Source organism: Pseudonaja textilis, chromosome 2, assembly GCF_049901715.1.
Source record: "Pseudonaja textilis isolate UNSWEBS1 chromosome 2, rPseTex1.2, whole genome shotgun sequence".
NCBI lineage: Eukaryota > Metazoa > Chordata > Lepidosauria > Squamata > Elapidae > Pseudonaja > Pseudonaja textilis.
Genome location: NC_141991.1, coordinates 75,848,901 through 75,865,671, shown reverse-complemented (window position 1 = coordinate 75,865,671; position 16,771 = coordinate 75,848,901). Strand labels below are relative to the sequence as shown.

General features: G+C 37.2%; 1 protein-coding gene across 2 annotated transcripts in view; it reads right to left on the bottom strand.

Annotated features, from left to right (window-relative positions):
• Positions 1–10,171: 10,171 nt before the first annotated feature.
• The window catches only part of KLHL3 (kelch like family member 3), a 48,686-nt gene continuing 42,086 nt past the window's right edge, over positions 10,172–16,771 (bottom strand). For both annotated transcript variants that reach the window (XM_026696522.2, XM_026696523.2), the window contains exon 15: positions 10,172–15,365. In XM_026696522.2, the coding sequence (XP_026552307.1) occupies positions 15,337–15,365 (29 nt within the window). In that variant the 3' untranslated portion in view covers positions 10,172–15,336. The remainder of the gene's footprint in view (positions 15,366–16,771) is intronic.

Here is a 16,771-nt window from a genome sequence, read left to right as displayed (position 1 = left end):
ATTTGGAAGACAGAAGTTAGGTGTATTTAAAAAAAAAAAAAACATGTCCACTGGTTCCAATCAGAAGTGGGCTGCTGCCAGTTCAGACCAGTTCAGGCGAACCAGTTGTTACAATTCTAGGCAACTTCCAGCCTGCTTCTACATTTGGGAGACAAGGTTCAATATGTCAGAGTATAAAAAAAACACCTACCACCATTTTTTTTCTTTAGATTATAATTTATATCTTTCTTGGCTCTTGTTTGACTCTCTTTCCGTGCTTTTGTCCTGTATTAGAAAGAAATCCAAGCAAAGGCTGATAACAATGAAGCTACTTCCCATAATAGAACAGGGTATGGATTCAATAATTGAAATCTAATACAGAGCAAAAGCCAGCCATTTCAATCTGGCATACACTGCAAAATATTCAGTTCAAAAAAAATTCAACTGTGGCCAGCCAAGAATTCTTATCTCCCCTCTTATCAAGGAAAAATTACTTGCAATATAACACTGCTCTTCATAAAGGCAAGCTAGCCTCCATCCAAGTTTTATATTCCAGCTGGAAGAAATTTATAAGTTAGAAAGTTTTGAATGGATCTGAAACTTTCCCAATTATTAATTTAGCTGGTGTTTTTCTTTTCTTATAGGCGAGGAAGCAATGTGCTATTTCAATATAAGAAAACTACATATAAAGCACCGAAGACATCCAGGTTGCATAATGTAAGTGTAAACACTTTGCAGAATTAATAGAGAGATGGCTAGAGAGGTTGCCTCCATCTTTTCTTCTTTCATAATTACACATGTTGCCATATTATGTACAGACATCCATCACATTTTATGAAAGGATTTCTGCCACCTTTGTGACATGAAATGCACGCCTACATACAAGTAGACTTTTAAAGAGACAACATTCCTGGTTTTCAATCATTTGCCAATAAAAAGGTGAAATGATTGAAAGCAGAGGTTTTCTACCCATTGATTTGATGGAATTTTAGAAAAACATAAACTGGCACTGAAGACAGAACTGAAAGTCAAACAAGTGCTTCTTTCGAAATTCACACTTTCACTAGCTGGCATTTGAACTAGCTGGAGAAAACATACAGTAACAGCAACCAACGTGGACGTGATAATTCTAGTTTACACCAAGGCTATTATGACAACCCACAATTAGAGAACATTCACTTTTCTGTAAATATCTTATATAGCAAGGTATTTTGGGAAAGCAGTTTGCAATCACTGAGCTTCATATTTTTCTATTTGGCTCTAGCGACCTCTAGTGTCTGGTTACAAATTCTTTCTCCTTAAAACTACAGTACTGTGTTATTTTTATTGGAAAGGGTATTTTTGATAATTGATTGATTGATTTTCCAGTTGACTTCTAATTGTTACTTGTTGTCAAAATTAGGCTTAGGTACACAACTTCTGAATTCTAAAATTGGATACACAAAGCTGGATTCACAGAAATGGCAAAGAATTTTAAACAACATATGGGAAGTGTTTGACTTGAACCTGCACCACCTTCTTTGTGAAAATCTGTACTAAATTATATTATCCTTTGAGAACATTATTTCCAATGAATAATGGTACTTAAATATAATTCCAATAGTAAGAAAAGGGGACAGGTTCTATTGTACACATTGCTTTTTCATTGGATTAATACAGTGTATTCTGATGTGTTAAAAATACTGCTGTGCATAACTGTCCCTTAGCCCCGAGGTTTTCAAATTATCTGTGGTCAAGGACCTTTGCTTTATTTTAACCAATAATTTTGTAAAATTCTTTTAAAATGGATTATTAAAAAATAAAAGGTTTTAGATGGTAAATTTTATTCATCTCTTTGTGGGAGTCTTGGCATTTGGACATATCTTCAATTTTTCTGAGACAACCACCTCCATTTTAATCAACCAAGGAAACACAATTGCTATGAACAGGTGGACATTCCTCTGGATACACCCTTTGGGGTGGTTTTGTAAGCCTCTCCTCAAAGAATATTGTTTAGTAGAGGGGTCTCCAACCTTGGCCACTTTAAGACCTGTGGACTTCAACTCCCAGAATTGTTGAAGTCTACAGATCTTAACATGGCCAAGGTTGGAGACCCCTGATTTAGTATACATATTGCTTGTCAATGAAACTGCTAATAGAAGAAACAGCTACAGGTAGTCCTCAACGTATGACCACAATTGAACCCCAAATTTCCTTTGTTAAGTGAGACGTTTGTCAAGTGAGTTTTGCCCCATTTTACAACCTTTCTTGCCACAGTTGTTAAGTGAATTACTGCAGTTGGTTAAGTTGATAACCTGGTTGTAAAGTGAATCCAGCTTCCCCATTGACTTTGCTTGTCAGGTCATAAAAGAAGATCACATGACTCCAGGACACCACATCCGTCATAAATATGAACCAGTTGCCATGTGTGTGAATTTTTAGCATTTGAAAAATATGCAAAGGTCGTAACTGTGAAAAATGGTCATAAGCCACATTTTTTCAGTGCCATTTTAAGTTTGAACAGTCACTAAATGAACTGTTGTAAGTTGAGGACTACATGTATATACAGAGTGAAATCACCTCAACTACTTCCTAATATGTTATTTTCCACAACTGTGTATGTAGATTACAGTGCTATTCACATCTGAGCATAAGAGCCATTGAGCGGGTATCAGTTATAAACTGAATAAATATACAAAAGTTATCCTGCTCAATTCACTCAATTGCTTTTCATTGCCATAGGCTGGTTCAATATGTACCCAAAGGGGAGTTGTGGAAGTCTACAGATCAAGTTGCACAAGCATTGACATTTGAAGCAACTTAGGTTCTCAAGAGATTGGTTTGTAAACTTTCTCAGGCTGTTTTTATCCATGTTTCTCAACCATTAATTTCCACAGCAGTGCAGGTACAGCTTGCTACTTTCCGTACAACTTTAAGCAGTTTTTTTCCTGAGCATCTCCTGCAGGCAGAATTCATTTCAGCCAACCAATTGCCTTTTCTTACTCATTCCAACCAATAGGCACCTTACCTAAGTTTTTAATATTACCCCCAAAATGTTTCTATTAGCTATCTTGTTGTAATGACGAGGCAGTCGAGTTGTTTGATCATGAACAACTGAATTATGATGATCTTTATTAGAATATAGTCTTGCATTTATATACATTTTTAGTTATCCTCCATCATTGGCTAACTTTGGTTACTGCTTAACTTTGGTTACTGTTTAGTACAGTAATCCATACAATTAATTATCTCTAGTTAAAGTCTAACATATGTCTACTTCCCCTCTCTAATCCTCCTTTATCTATAGATTAGTGACTTTGTTTGACTGAGTTGTATTTGCTTGGAAACATTCTTTATCTGAGGTTTGCCGTCCAAGATTGGAACATGCCTGCAATTACAACTCTACATATCCTCGTTTTTTATTTTAAATGGAGGATTCAAAGATTTATAAATGTATTGCAACTGAAGAGGGTTAAGAGAGGGGGAAGCGGGACGAAACAATGCAAATAAATTTGGAATACATTGAATAAAACAACAGGTTGCAATTAGTACAATAATAATAATTATATCATAAAAGAAAAACTGTCTGAGCCAAGACCAATCAGGGAGCCAATTGGTTAGCCACTCAAAAGGTGAGTACTGAGCATGGATATTATTTTGAATGTATGATTGTAAATTGGCAAGCTGATCCTCAATAGTTTTATTCAAAGAATGAAAATGCACAGCACATCCATGGTGTCCAACTAACGTGCAGAACCCTCCCTGATGGGCTAAAAGATAGTCTATGGCAAAATGCTGCTGTAAGACATCTTGATTTAAGTCTTCTATTTCATGCTGCAAATCACGAATAATAGCAGCAGTAGCATTGATGGATTTTTCAAGTCTGCAGGTGAGACCAAGAATAGATCGTCTGTTTTCTTCAGCAATTTTAAGAGCCTAGAGTAAGGACTCCTGTAATGGCCCCTGCCAATTCACGGCCAAATGTAGAACTAGAAGACAATTGTGTGTCAATAATGACTTCATCATTACATGTAGGCCCCAGAGAGGAACGCCGTTGTGAGTTGATGGGAGCTTGCCTATTTGAACAGGTAGAGTAAAATAAACTATAGTTGCACATTGACAATTCTGAGGATGGACATTAGTAGCATATTTATCAAAAAAGAACCACATATTAGGATCCTTAAGCTGCCAACCAGCGCATATCGATCCTGTATTAGATTGATCAGGGGCATTAAAAATAGGAAAATTGCCAGGATACATATCAGGAGCTATATTAATTCCATGCAAAGAAGAATTAAAGCTACCTGACAACCAATAGTAGTCAGAACAATAACTATAATTCCCTAGCTTTTTAAATATGTGCTGAGCAGCATCATAATCAAACCAATTATGAAGCCAAGTGTGTTTAGTGTGATAACAGAAACACAGACCCCTTGTAAATTGACTAACTTTCAACTAATGCCAACGGACAGAATTCAATTGCATAGGGGGTATGGAAAATAGCCAGGAGTGTGAAATAGATTGTAGTTGTGAGACAATAAATGTAGAAGACATGATCAAGTTAGGGGTAAAAGAAATTTGACCAAATACCATTGGGGGCTCATAGTATAAAGTAATATTTGTGCCATGGGTCATAAACATGTATTGGGCATGACGAACCCACAAATTAGGGTTAAGACGAACCACAGAAGTGTCATTTTGAGCAGAAACATCATTAACCATAAACAAGAAAATACAAAGTAAAATGGTAACAGAGTTAGCAGTAATAATAGCAAAAACAGCAGCAACAAGATTTTCAGGAGTCTGAGGTAATGAGGCCTGCTGCAGTTGTTGTTGAGCTTGATATGTAGTAGATTTAACCTGGCCCCAAGTGATGGGTTGCGGGTGCATCGACCTTGGAAGATGGACTTCTGTGTTCAGATGAAGATTGAAATCCAGAATCGGGTTGTGAAGGCCCTGATGCCATGCCATGATACGGACGAACACAGCGTGCTGGAACCCACACTGCTTGTCGAGTAGAAGGATCTTCCACGGCGGTGTAACTGCGACCCCAGGTGATCAGCGGTGTAGGGCCTTTCCAGGTTGCATCTGGAGCTTGGCGATACTTTACCAAAGGCCTTGCTAAAGATTCAGTAGTTCGAAAATGTAAATTAACAGGTGAGACTGCAAGAGAATCTTAAAAGGTTAAATCCAAGTATATAATGCTACAGCAATGAGATTTTGAATCTTTCGCAGATGGTAAGGGCCAGACTCAGTTTGTAATTGTTTCTGAAGCAATGCCTTAAAAGTACGATGAGCTCGCTCAACTATAGCTTGACCCTGAGAGTTGTAAGGAATATTCCATTTCTGACAAAAGGTTTGAAATTCCTTACTAATATAAGCGGGGCAATTGTCAGTTTTAAACTGAGAAGGCCGACCCATTACAGCAAAAGAGGATAGGCAATGAGAAATAACATCTGAAGTACGTTCATGTTTTGAAGCAGTAACCCAAAGGAGGTGTGAATGAGTGTCAATAGACATATGAAGATAACAGTATGGCTTAAAGGTTAAAAATTGAGTTACATCCATTTGCCAAATTTGATTAGCTTGGGTTCCTCATGGGTTGACACCCACTGGAAAGGGAACTGCCAGTTGCTGACAAGCTGGACAAGCACAGACAATATCCCAGGCTTGAGATAATGAAATTTTAAATTGCTTTGCAAGCGATTTGGCATTTTGATGAAAATAAGAATGACTAGCAACAGGATCAGCAAACAAAGATGCAACATCCTTTAAGGATTCATCTGCCTTCTGATTTCCTTCAGTCAAGGTATTAGTAAAGGGAGTATGACTTCGAATGTGTTCTACATACAAAGAATACACGCGAGTTCCCAAACTATTCTTTAAAGATAAAAACAAGGATAACAAATTCTTATCCAAAGAGAGAGCACAATAAGAAAAGGGAAGAGATTGTATAGCTAAATACACATTGAGTATCAACAATCACGTTAATAGGCTGGTCATTGAACAACCGTAAAGCCAAAATCACAGCAGCCAGCTCAGCATGTTGAGCTGAAGTCTGCGTGGCAGTAAATTTAGAATACCATTGTTGTTGAATCTGCCAGACAACCACACCCCTTGTAGGTGATCCATCAGTAAAGACTGTAAGAGCTTTATAAATAGGATTTCACACAAAAATGGAAGAAAAGGCCAGATTTAAAGTAGTAGTAACCACTATTCTAGGATCCTTGGGTAAAGAATACCACAAGTTTCCCACATATTGAGAAAAGGCTATCTGATATGATTCTGAAATCATCATCAAATGCTCATGTTCAACTTTTGTACGAGTGAAAGCTATGCTAATGAGATCCTGTCCTGTAAGATGTAAGGCTCGTTTACAACCTTTAATAATCAAATCCTCTAATGCTGATTAATAAGGATAAATGTTTCTAGGTGGAGTAGCTGACAAATTAATCCATTCATGAATGTTGACCGCTTGCGGGGACACATTAGAATAAAGACATCCCGTGGGTAAGGGTGTAGTGGGAAGAATAGCTAAGCAAAGTCCTATTGTTAAGGATCCTGTCCACATATCGATGCTTCAACTTATTCAATATTTCTTGAAGGCATGTTCTTTGAGGATCAGTTAATGCAACTAGATCTCCTGGTGATTATGCTCCCTTCAAAGACTGAAATAAGGGCAACATATCACCAGTTGTAATGTAGAAGAATGGGCGTGCCCAATTAATAATGCCAAGTAATTTTTGCCATTGTACTAATGTATATGATTTCTGTACTTGTAATTCAGGAAGAATTGGAATGGAGGAATTGTGCAACATTCTATGTCCTAAGTAGGTATAAGGTTCTACCTTTTGAATTTTGTCTGAGGCTATATACAATCCCTATTGTGCCACAATATCTGTTAACTCTTTTAACAACATAGATTCATCAAAATCTGGGGCTGCTATCAATATATCATCCATATAATGATAAGACTAAACAGGGAGGAAATTTATTCCGAAAGGGTTGAAGGGCATTATCTACGAAATATTGACAAAGTGTAGGGGAATTAAGCATTCCCCGAGGCATCACTCGCCAATGATATTGTTTTGTGGGCATGCTATTATTAAAAACTGGGCCAGTAAATGCAAATTTGTCTTTGTCTTGAGGCTGCTAAGGTATAGTAAAAAAACCAGTCTTTAAGATCAACTACCAATAATTTATAAAAATTAGGAATTAAGTTAGGATTTGGTAGACCACATTGTAAAAGACCCATGGGTTGGATACATTTATTAATTTCTCTTAAATCATGAAGGAAACGCCATTTCCCATTTTTCTTTTTGATAACAAAAACAGGAGTATTCCAAGGACTAGTAGAAGGTTCTATATGACCAGCAGCCAATTGTTCTTGAACCAATTGTTGTAAAGCAGCGAGTTTTTCCCTTGATAATGGCCATTGTTCCACCCAAACCAGCATAGAACAGAGCCATTTAAGAGGAAGAGCCATCATCAAGAATCAAATGGGCATTAAGAAGAGAAAGGATATCACGGCCCCAAATATTAGTATGAATATCTAGAATGTATGGTTGTAGGAAAAAGGACTTACCAGCAGATGTTGTAACATTAATTTCTTGAACACACTGCCAAGCAGCTGTAGAATCTCCTATTCCCCACAATGAAGAAACTGTCGTTTTTGGCCACTGTACTGGCCACTGTAAAGAGGAGATGACAGTAACACTGGCTCCAGTATCCAATAACCTTTGAAATGGTTGTTTATTAAGGAAGAACATTAACAAAGGACAAGAGGAGTTCAGCTGATGAAGTAAGCCTATAGATAAAGAAGTTGATCCAAATCCTGCATCCCCACGATTACCTATACCAGGAGATGGTATTTCATATGGAAGAAGAAGCAATTGAGCAACAGAAGAATTACAAGGAAGAATTTGAGGAAGATTCACCCAAATCTGAATCATGAGGATACCAATGTAATCAGAATCTATTACCCCAGGCACAACAAAATAGCCCTTTTTGTGTGCAGAAGAACGAGGCAAAATTAAGCCAACTAATTCCAAAGGAAGAGGACCTTTAAATTGAGATGGAACTATTTTAACTTCCATGGGAAATTTAAACTCAATTTCCTCTTGAGTGATTAAATCGATCCCAGCACTACCGGCTGTGGCTGGGGAGGAGTGAGAGAGACTGCTGGAGGAGTCAGAGTGATGGGAAAGGCATGCTTTGGATTTTGGGTGGGTGCCACACCCATTGGCAAGTTTCCCGACCGAAACCGACATTGATTGGCCCAATGAAATCCCTTTTTACAAATAGGGCACTTCTTAGAAGGACGATTCTGAGGCATAGGTGTAGAATGATACTCCTTCTAAAAGTGGTCAGGCTTATTACACTTAAAACACTTACCAATTGGTCGCTGTCCTTTCTGAATAGCAGCTGCTAACATATGCATTTTATAAGTTTGTGATCCAATATCCTGGCAGACTCGCAGCATATCTGCCAGAGTGTAATGAGCAGTAGCCTTTAACGGCTGTAAAACTTTTACAATCTGCATTAACATTTTCAATAGCTAACTGGCAAAGAAGTTCACCATCAGCTTCCTGATGATCAAACTGCTGTCTTATTGCTTTGGACAGATGCTCAACAAAGTCAGCATAAGGCTCATTGGCATTCTGTCGAATGTTTGAAAAATTTGTTCTAGGTTCTCCAGCTTGGGGTACCTTAAGAAAAGCACGAAAGGCACATTTGGAAACAATACTTAACGTAGCGGAAGAACAACTTGAGTAGGAATTGTACCAAATGGTCCAGAACCAAATAGCTGCTCAACTGTATATGCTCCTCCTGCTCCTAAAGCAGTAGCTTGAGCATGTCTCATATATTCACTCTCCCAAACCACATATTGCATGGATGTTAAAATCATGCGAAATATTTGCTTCCAATCTTCAGGGATCATTGTATAACCATTTTTTATTCCTTCTACAAGTCCTCTTGTAAAATTACCACTAATCCCATAGTCTGTAACTGCCTTTTTTAACTCTCAAGATCTGATAAGGCAGACCCTCCCATTCTGCTACTTGCAGTCCAAGCTGTGGCCCCTGACCAGGATGATATTGTACTGGACAGACAGTAATTCTGCAAGTTCTGTTCCTGAGACAGAGGCATCCCTTTTACAAGTCTCTACCATTTTCTGAAAAGAAGACTGAACAACAGTCAGGAGGCTTTTGCCCTGTATCTGCAGGAGCTGAGGGAATTGAAGACATATATTCAGGTGAAGGGAGACAAATGACAGCATTAGAATAACGTGAAGGTGGAGGTGTTAAAAGAGAAAGTTCATTGTGACCAAATGTTTCAATTGCATGCCTACATAAATGCCACACATGCAAAACTTCTATTTTTGCTCGAGGTTCAATATGCAATGTTTTCCCAATACGTTCCTAATCAGTTAATTTTAAAGACCCCTTTTCTGGGTACCATAGGCACTGAGCTGCAATCACCTAGACCAGCCATAAGAGATTTCTCTGTGGTACCTCGGTATTATTTTTCTTCAACAAATAGCCTAATTCATCTACATGCTTCCTCTGTTCCTCAGGAAGCAAAGACCCCATACTTACAGAAACCAAAAGGTTGAAGAAACCACAAAGGGTTGAAGGTGCACCAAATCCTTGCCAGACAAAGTAAGAGGGTCCCTGTTCAGGCGCCACTTGTTGTAATGACGAGGCAGTCGAGTTGTTTGATCATGAACAACTGAATTATGATGATCTTTATTGGAGTATAGTCTTGCATTTATATACATTTTTAGTTATCCTCCATCATTGGTTAACTTTGGTTACTGCTTAACTTTCGCTACTGTTTAGTACAGTAATCCATACAATTAATTATCTCTAGTTAAAGTCTAACATATGTCTACTTCTCCTCTCTAATCCTCCTTTATCTATAGATTAGTGACTTTGTTTGACTGAGTTGTATTTGCTTGGAAACATTCTTTATCTGAGGTTTGCCATCTGAGATTGGAACATTCCTGCAATTACAACTCTACACTATCTGAAGCAACAAGAAAGGCTGAGTTTTTAATCATACAGCTAGCTAAGTTATAAAGTGCATATATTGTAATTGCATGAATGCAGAAAAAGATAGTATTGAAGCTTCATCATGGGGGGGATACACTCCCACACCACATTTTCTCTCACTGAAATCCTTGACAGGATCAGAAGAAATACAAGATCAGTTTCATTTGCTCAACTTTATTCAACCAAAATTCAATGTGCTGGAAAATACATGTAACTTCCTATTGACAAGTTAACATTTTTATGAAGTTTTGAAGCTGAAAGAAAGGTAAGGGGGGGAAATAGAATCACACTACCAACCAGTTACTCCCACAGCAGTAATCAGGTATAAAGAGTTATCAAATCAATATCATGGGCAGTATGATTGAAGGGGAAAACTCATTAAACTAATTACAGCTGCAATCTTGCACAGGTTTATTTAGAATGAACTCCTATTGTTTACAGCAGGGCTGTCAAAACTAATGGCCTGCAGGCCGGATGCATCATGTGTTTCCCACGCCTGGCTTAGCAAAGGAGGGGGGTAGTTGCAACACATCATGTGACACCGGCGTGACAATACAAATTTGACACCTCTGGTTTCAGTAAAGTAAAACCTGCTTCTGAGTAAACATGCAAAGGATTGGACTGTAAGTAGTACAGGATCACAGCTACATTTTATCTCAGTCTAGTGTTTTTTTTAAATAAAAAAAGCTTTGCTCTTCTGTTATTCTTAAACTATATCTTAAACATCATATTTATAAATTAAACCTCTTAAGAGTTTATTGCTACCACACAGAAAAATAAAATAATTTAGGATATTGGGGAAAAAAGAGTGTTTTGGATTCTTATCATATACTTATCACATATTGAGCACATTCAAATGTCATCCTTAACCAAACCATTATTAAGCACCAGCAGCAGACAAAATGCCTTCAGTCAGGCTAGCTTCAGGGTTGACACTTACAGACTCCCTCCTGATTTTGCATGGCAACAAATCATCATCTATCCATAATCCATAATTAAACTCTAACTTGGAGTGATAATTTAGGAACAAACTATGGAATCTAACTGGAAACTGGATTGGCAAAAGACAATCTTTAAATACCTGAAATTCAACCAAAAGTAATCATTTCATGTTTTCAGAAACAAATATTATGCAAGAGTTACTAGCAATCTGCCCCTTTATATTATCACAATCTGTTAATTCAGTTATGCGCCAAATGTTAATTCTTTTAAAAAGGTGTCCTTTTTTTAGTGCCTTCAAGTATGTCTTGATTCCTACCCATAAACAGGAAACAAGCCTGTTAAAGTAGTGGACACGTGCATTCCTTTGATTGAAAAGGTAAATAATATCCAAAGTCTTCAATATACATATAGTGCAAAAAATAAAAATAATTTCCTTTTTACTGCTTAATCACGCAATGTTATTTAGGGTCTATTGAGAATTCATTTTAAATACAGTAGTACTTTGTGCTTTAACATCTGGACATAAGCTTGTCCAATAAGTTGGTTGCAAATCTCAATTGCTGAAATGCTTAAGTTTGAAACATCAATGGAATTGGGCAGTTCATTGATCTCTGGTTTAAAAAAAAAAAATGTCCAGGCAGCAACTAGATGGCAAAAGACACATGAAAACTCTGGATATTTGCAGCCCGTTATGTACTATCTAATAAATTGCAACAGCAATTGGAAATGAGCAAATTAATAGTATATCCATGCTAATTTAGTTGCCAACATACAGATTTCCTTTAAAATACTGGGAGGGGGGAGGGGATGGAATTCTCTGCCAGAAGCTTCCAAGAAGGAAAATCTGCACTATGTTTAGGAGCATATGTTGAGCACAGACCTAAAACAGTCTTTTGCATTGGTTTTTAACTTTTGCATCTGTAACCCGGATTTATGGAAGATCATTTCACAATGAAATGAGTCAGCTTTTGGACGAGAGAGACTTCACTTCTAAATGTGATTTTAGTATTGAGCTGCAGAGCACACTGTTGCTAGAAAACCGAAGAGAAAAATAAAGCAATCCTGATGTACAAGTTGAAGCCAAATTATTATTTTTTTTAAAAGCCAATAAACATGTGGGCATTGCTGTGTGCCTTAGTTCAGAATCTTACTAATATAGAGGTAACAGTCCACTGTTAATTAACATTGAGCAGGATTGTGTCCTTTCCATAAGCCATCATAAATAAATGGCTGATGAGAATTGGGCCCATGGTGTAAGGATTAGACACTAATCATAATTGCCACCGATATCAAAAGAGAGCCAAGAACTCATTAAGAATTATCTTACAAAAATAATTATATTTAAATTTGCCAGCTCTAAAGCTGTATTTCCAAGCCCTATAAAAAGGCAATCTTTGAAAAGCTGCGGCTCAGAGTTGGCATGGTGCAAATGAAAGTTATTTCAAAAGCGTTTTGAAAGGGCAATTGCAGCTGGTTGTTGTGTCACAATTATTAATATTGCATAGCTGAGAAATGAGGTCACTTGACTTGCATTAACCCTGCAAGTTTACCCACAGAAGAGTGACACATACCATTTGCTAGTGATAAGTGGCTCTTAGCTGAAACCAATGCCATTTATGAACAGCCACCACACAAGTTTCTAATTCCCCCACCCCAGCTTGTCACATGGGAACCTAGGGGCCACTTTATAGTAGAGCTAGACAGCAAAATACAGTGCCTATCAGTGGTGGAATGTAGCATGCATATAGCTTTGATAAGAAGTTGGATTTTTGTGCATATACATTTGTAGACATACTTGCATCATCAAATGAGGTAAATATGGCATCTTAGCATCACTGAGTAAAAACAAAGAAAAACAATCTCATTGTATTTCAAAGCCGTGACTGATTTGCGTACTGTGGTCTTCATGTGCAGATTACTGGAAGCATTTCCCACCTGTTAAGTGATTCACATGTGCTACAAGCAGGATTAACAGAACCATACCCAGATGATTGCCCAATGAGGATGACAGGGTTTATACTCAGACATCATCCTAGAGATTTTTGAGCAAAAACTATGGTGTCCAGTAGATCTTCTAGGGAGGTTTGTGTGGGTAGTGAGGGAAAAATATGAAGTTTAAGTCCTGTTCCATGTCTATTTGTTTATAAAGCATTAAATGTTATTTACTACCATCACATGCAAAGTCCTAGTTCAAGTTTAACTTTCAGGCAGGATGTGACTTGTTTACTTTTAGCCAAACAAACTATGTCAACTCAACTCATTTATTGCTCAGCAATAAACATCCAAGCCAGGCCTGGCTAAGCCCTATCAAAATCTCCACAGCATTCCCAAATCTTCCTCAGAAGGACTAGAGATTTGCCACAGGATGTCCATATTCAATGGCTCTTGGATGGAACTCCTATGTGGAGAAAAGGAAGCTGTATTTTATTCACTCTCAAACTCGGTATAGAAAATGCAATTGATGCAATGTATTTATTGTTCCCGCTTTGGAAAGACAATTCCTTAGTGACAGGCAACCTTAGTAAAAAGGAAGAAAGACAAATAAAGAAAATGCCATATATTTTACCTTAAAATAGGTGTTAAACAGACAATAATCAGTTTACTGCTTGAAGAGTTTTAAACAGTAGCTAGGATTGTTATGTGTGCATTCTTACCCTTTGGTACTATACCCTCTCTGCCAATATACAAAAAGGAACTCTAAGATGTAAAGAGATTGTTTTTAAAAGAAGAAATCGCTTATTAAAAAAACCCAGTCTTGCCTTTAGAAACACTTTACTGAAAATCATGTTCAATTGCATTTTCTGCTTCACTAATGTTTCACAGTTGCTTTAAGTGACAGGAAAACTAAAAGGAAGACAAATGAGTTAAATGCTTTTCTTAAATCAAAATAAAACAGAAAATGTATTCAAGAAAAAGATAGTGGAGAATAGAGAAATAGGTGCTTTGGGGGTGTTACCTGACTGAAAAAATGGAAGCAAATAATATATTTTGACATCAGAATTATTTTCCATGTGGTGGTAGTTTTGATTTTTTTAAAAAAATGGCTAGAATGGGATTGCATACAGATCGATTTGTAAAACTGGACATTTTTCCCTATTCTGAGAAGTCACTTACCTTTCCATTTTTAGAATAAATTAATTCCAAATAACCTTTTTTTTACACATAGAACAGCAAACGTATGGATAACATTTAGAAGGACAGCTCGAGCTAGAAGAGTTAAACAATGATGAAGTAAAGGACACTTAAAAGTTCTAAATTATCTTGGGCCACTGATGATGTATGGTCAAAAGAATGAAAGGTATATGCAGGAATCCAGTTCCTTCTAATCAAAGCTTAGCTGGGATTTCCTAGATGATTGTTCCAGTCTTCTTGATATCCTCCTTTGGTCTTCTGAAGATACATTTCCACAGAAAACCTCATCCCAAATTCCCTCTGCCCTTGTACTTGGCAGTACCTTATCATCCCGGCATATTACTGCTTCTGTTCCTCAAGTGGCTTATGGTCCCACCTGAAATCCCCAAATCATCGTAAAAGTTGCAAAGTTCCTGGAATTTGGTGGCATATTTCCATCATTCTACACTGTTGAAGATGACACAATATCACAGTACCAAAAACAGACTGCAGGTTCAGCTTGCTTTTTCTGATTAGTTTTTCAATTGTTGCCAACGAATATATTACATTCCCCCATCACTCCACTTCACCAAAGTCAACCTTGAGGAAAAAAATGTCTGTTCAAAAAGCAGTAGAACACTGCATTTCAATAGTGTTTCTGGTGTTTGGGCATTTGAAGTTCAAAGAAACACACTACTTGGCTCATCAAGCCAATTTGATAAATTGGGTTTTTGCATCAAGAGAAAAATCATACAGCACCCAAAATTAGAAATTTACAGTAGTCAAATAGGATATGTACACAGATTGGTTACAATACAAGCAAAATCTTCTGGACTGCTTCCCAGACAGTTTTGGGGTATTTTGAAATTTCTAATTTCTACGGGTGTAATTAAGTATTTGTAACCAAGTAAAAAATTATGTCTAATACTTAATTCACTGTCAGTAGTAAAGAATTCTTTTTAAAAAGTTTCTCCCAGTCACAAGCTGTAGAGAAGCATTTCTTCTTTCTTGAGAAACTCACTTCAATCTCAATCCTGGCTGTACATAAAACAGCTCACACAAAAAAAGAACAGAACACCCACAAAATAAGCAACACCTTATTTCTGGAATTTGTTCCCAGCAGTGGCATGTTGAGAAGAAAGGGATGCTCTTAGTATATGCTTGTCAGGCTAGAAGTGCAATGTTAGTATGGCAATTAAAAATCCCCAGTGTCTTCCAAAACCCAACCAGACAGACATCATTCCTTGCGTTGCATTCACACAAACGGGTGTCACAATGGTTTATGGATCACAGCTACACCTGCAAGGGAGAAAAGTAAACAGGTACTCAATGTATTCCATTCAAGTTGATTAGAGACTAATTTTCACTTCATAGAAACGTTCAAGATCTTGAGCCTTCAACTAGTGAATCTTTCACATCTAAAGTCAATAATGGGAGCTATTATTGACTGAAAGGATAATATTGTACCCTGTCCTGAAGTAATCAGCAAAAATTGTCACAGTTGTTAAATTAATCACTGAGTAATTTACTAGAAAGTGTATGAGAAATAGCTAACTCACTCCCTTTAAGAAATACACTGTTTGGTTATAAAATGGTAAATGAAAAACAATACAAATGACCATACAGGTAGTTCTCGACTTATGACCATTTGTTCAGTGATTGGCCACCTTGGCTTTGCAAGGTCTCTGCCAACTCTATTATACTGTTATTGCTAAGAAAAAAAAATGTTATGTTTTAATTGATAATTTGCATTTTTCATAAAAATAGAAAAATATAGTCTTTTGGGATCATGGAGAAGTTGTAATTCATTGTAAAGTCTTGAGAAACATCTCCATAAACATACTTTTCATTTTGTCTAAAGACTTTGTGTAGTTGAGATGTTTTAAAAATTGTGGGAGGTATTTTTCAAGCCTCTACAATGAATTACACCTTCTCCATGGCCCCAAAAGCACCCCAGCAGTTTTAGCGGATGCAGAGAGAGAATTTTATTCCAGCTGTCATCAAATTATTATTCATTCCAATTGCCATCATGTAATTACCACATGGAGTACAATTAGAGCTTTATTTAACTTCATCCTCTTTGAAAAACTACAGACTGTCTTTTTTAAGATCTTTTTTTTTTGTGGGGGGGATCTTTTTTTAGTCTAACTTCAATTCCTTTGAAAAAGCACAGTCTTTTTCTGATGTCTTTTATTTTATTCGTGGATGTGTCCCTAATATATTCTGACACAGAAACTGAGCTGCTGAAAGTCAAAAGCTATAGTTTGGTTTGTCATTTTCATTTAGTATACTTTAACTGGGCTCTTATTAATACTACTGAACAATTATAGGTCAGATGGTATAGGTCATGTGCTCTGACAGAGCCTTTCCCAAAACAATTGCTGGTGGGACTTGAAAGGTCAAAAGATCGTGTACTTATCCTGAGTTTTGAAAGCATTTTCTAGAGCCTGTCTTAATGGTCTCTCTTCCTTCTGTCTATTTTGAGAGTTAGAATCTCCAAGATTTTCTGTATGAACCAGGTGAGACTGTGAAAGGCCAGTAGGCAGGTAAGTGGCTGATGCTCAGTGAGGGAGGGAGGGGAGCATGTGGGATGTGTGCAAATAAGACATGGCATGTGGAAGTGCACAAGAGGTGCCATATGAAGGGTGTGTGATATACCCAAGAGGTGCTGCATAGGTCAGCACACAGGACAGGCATGGAGTGCT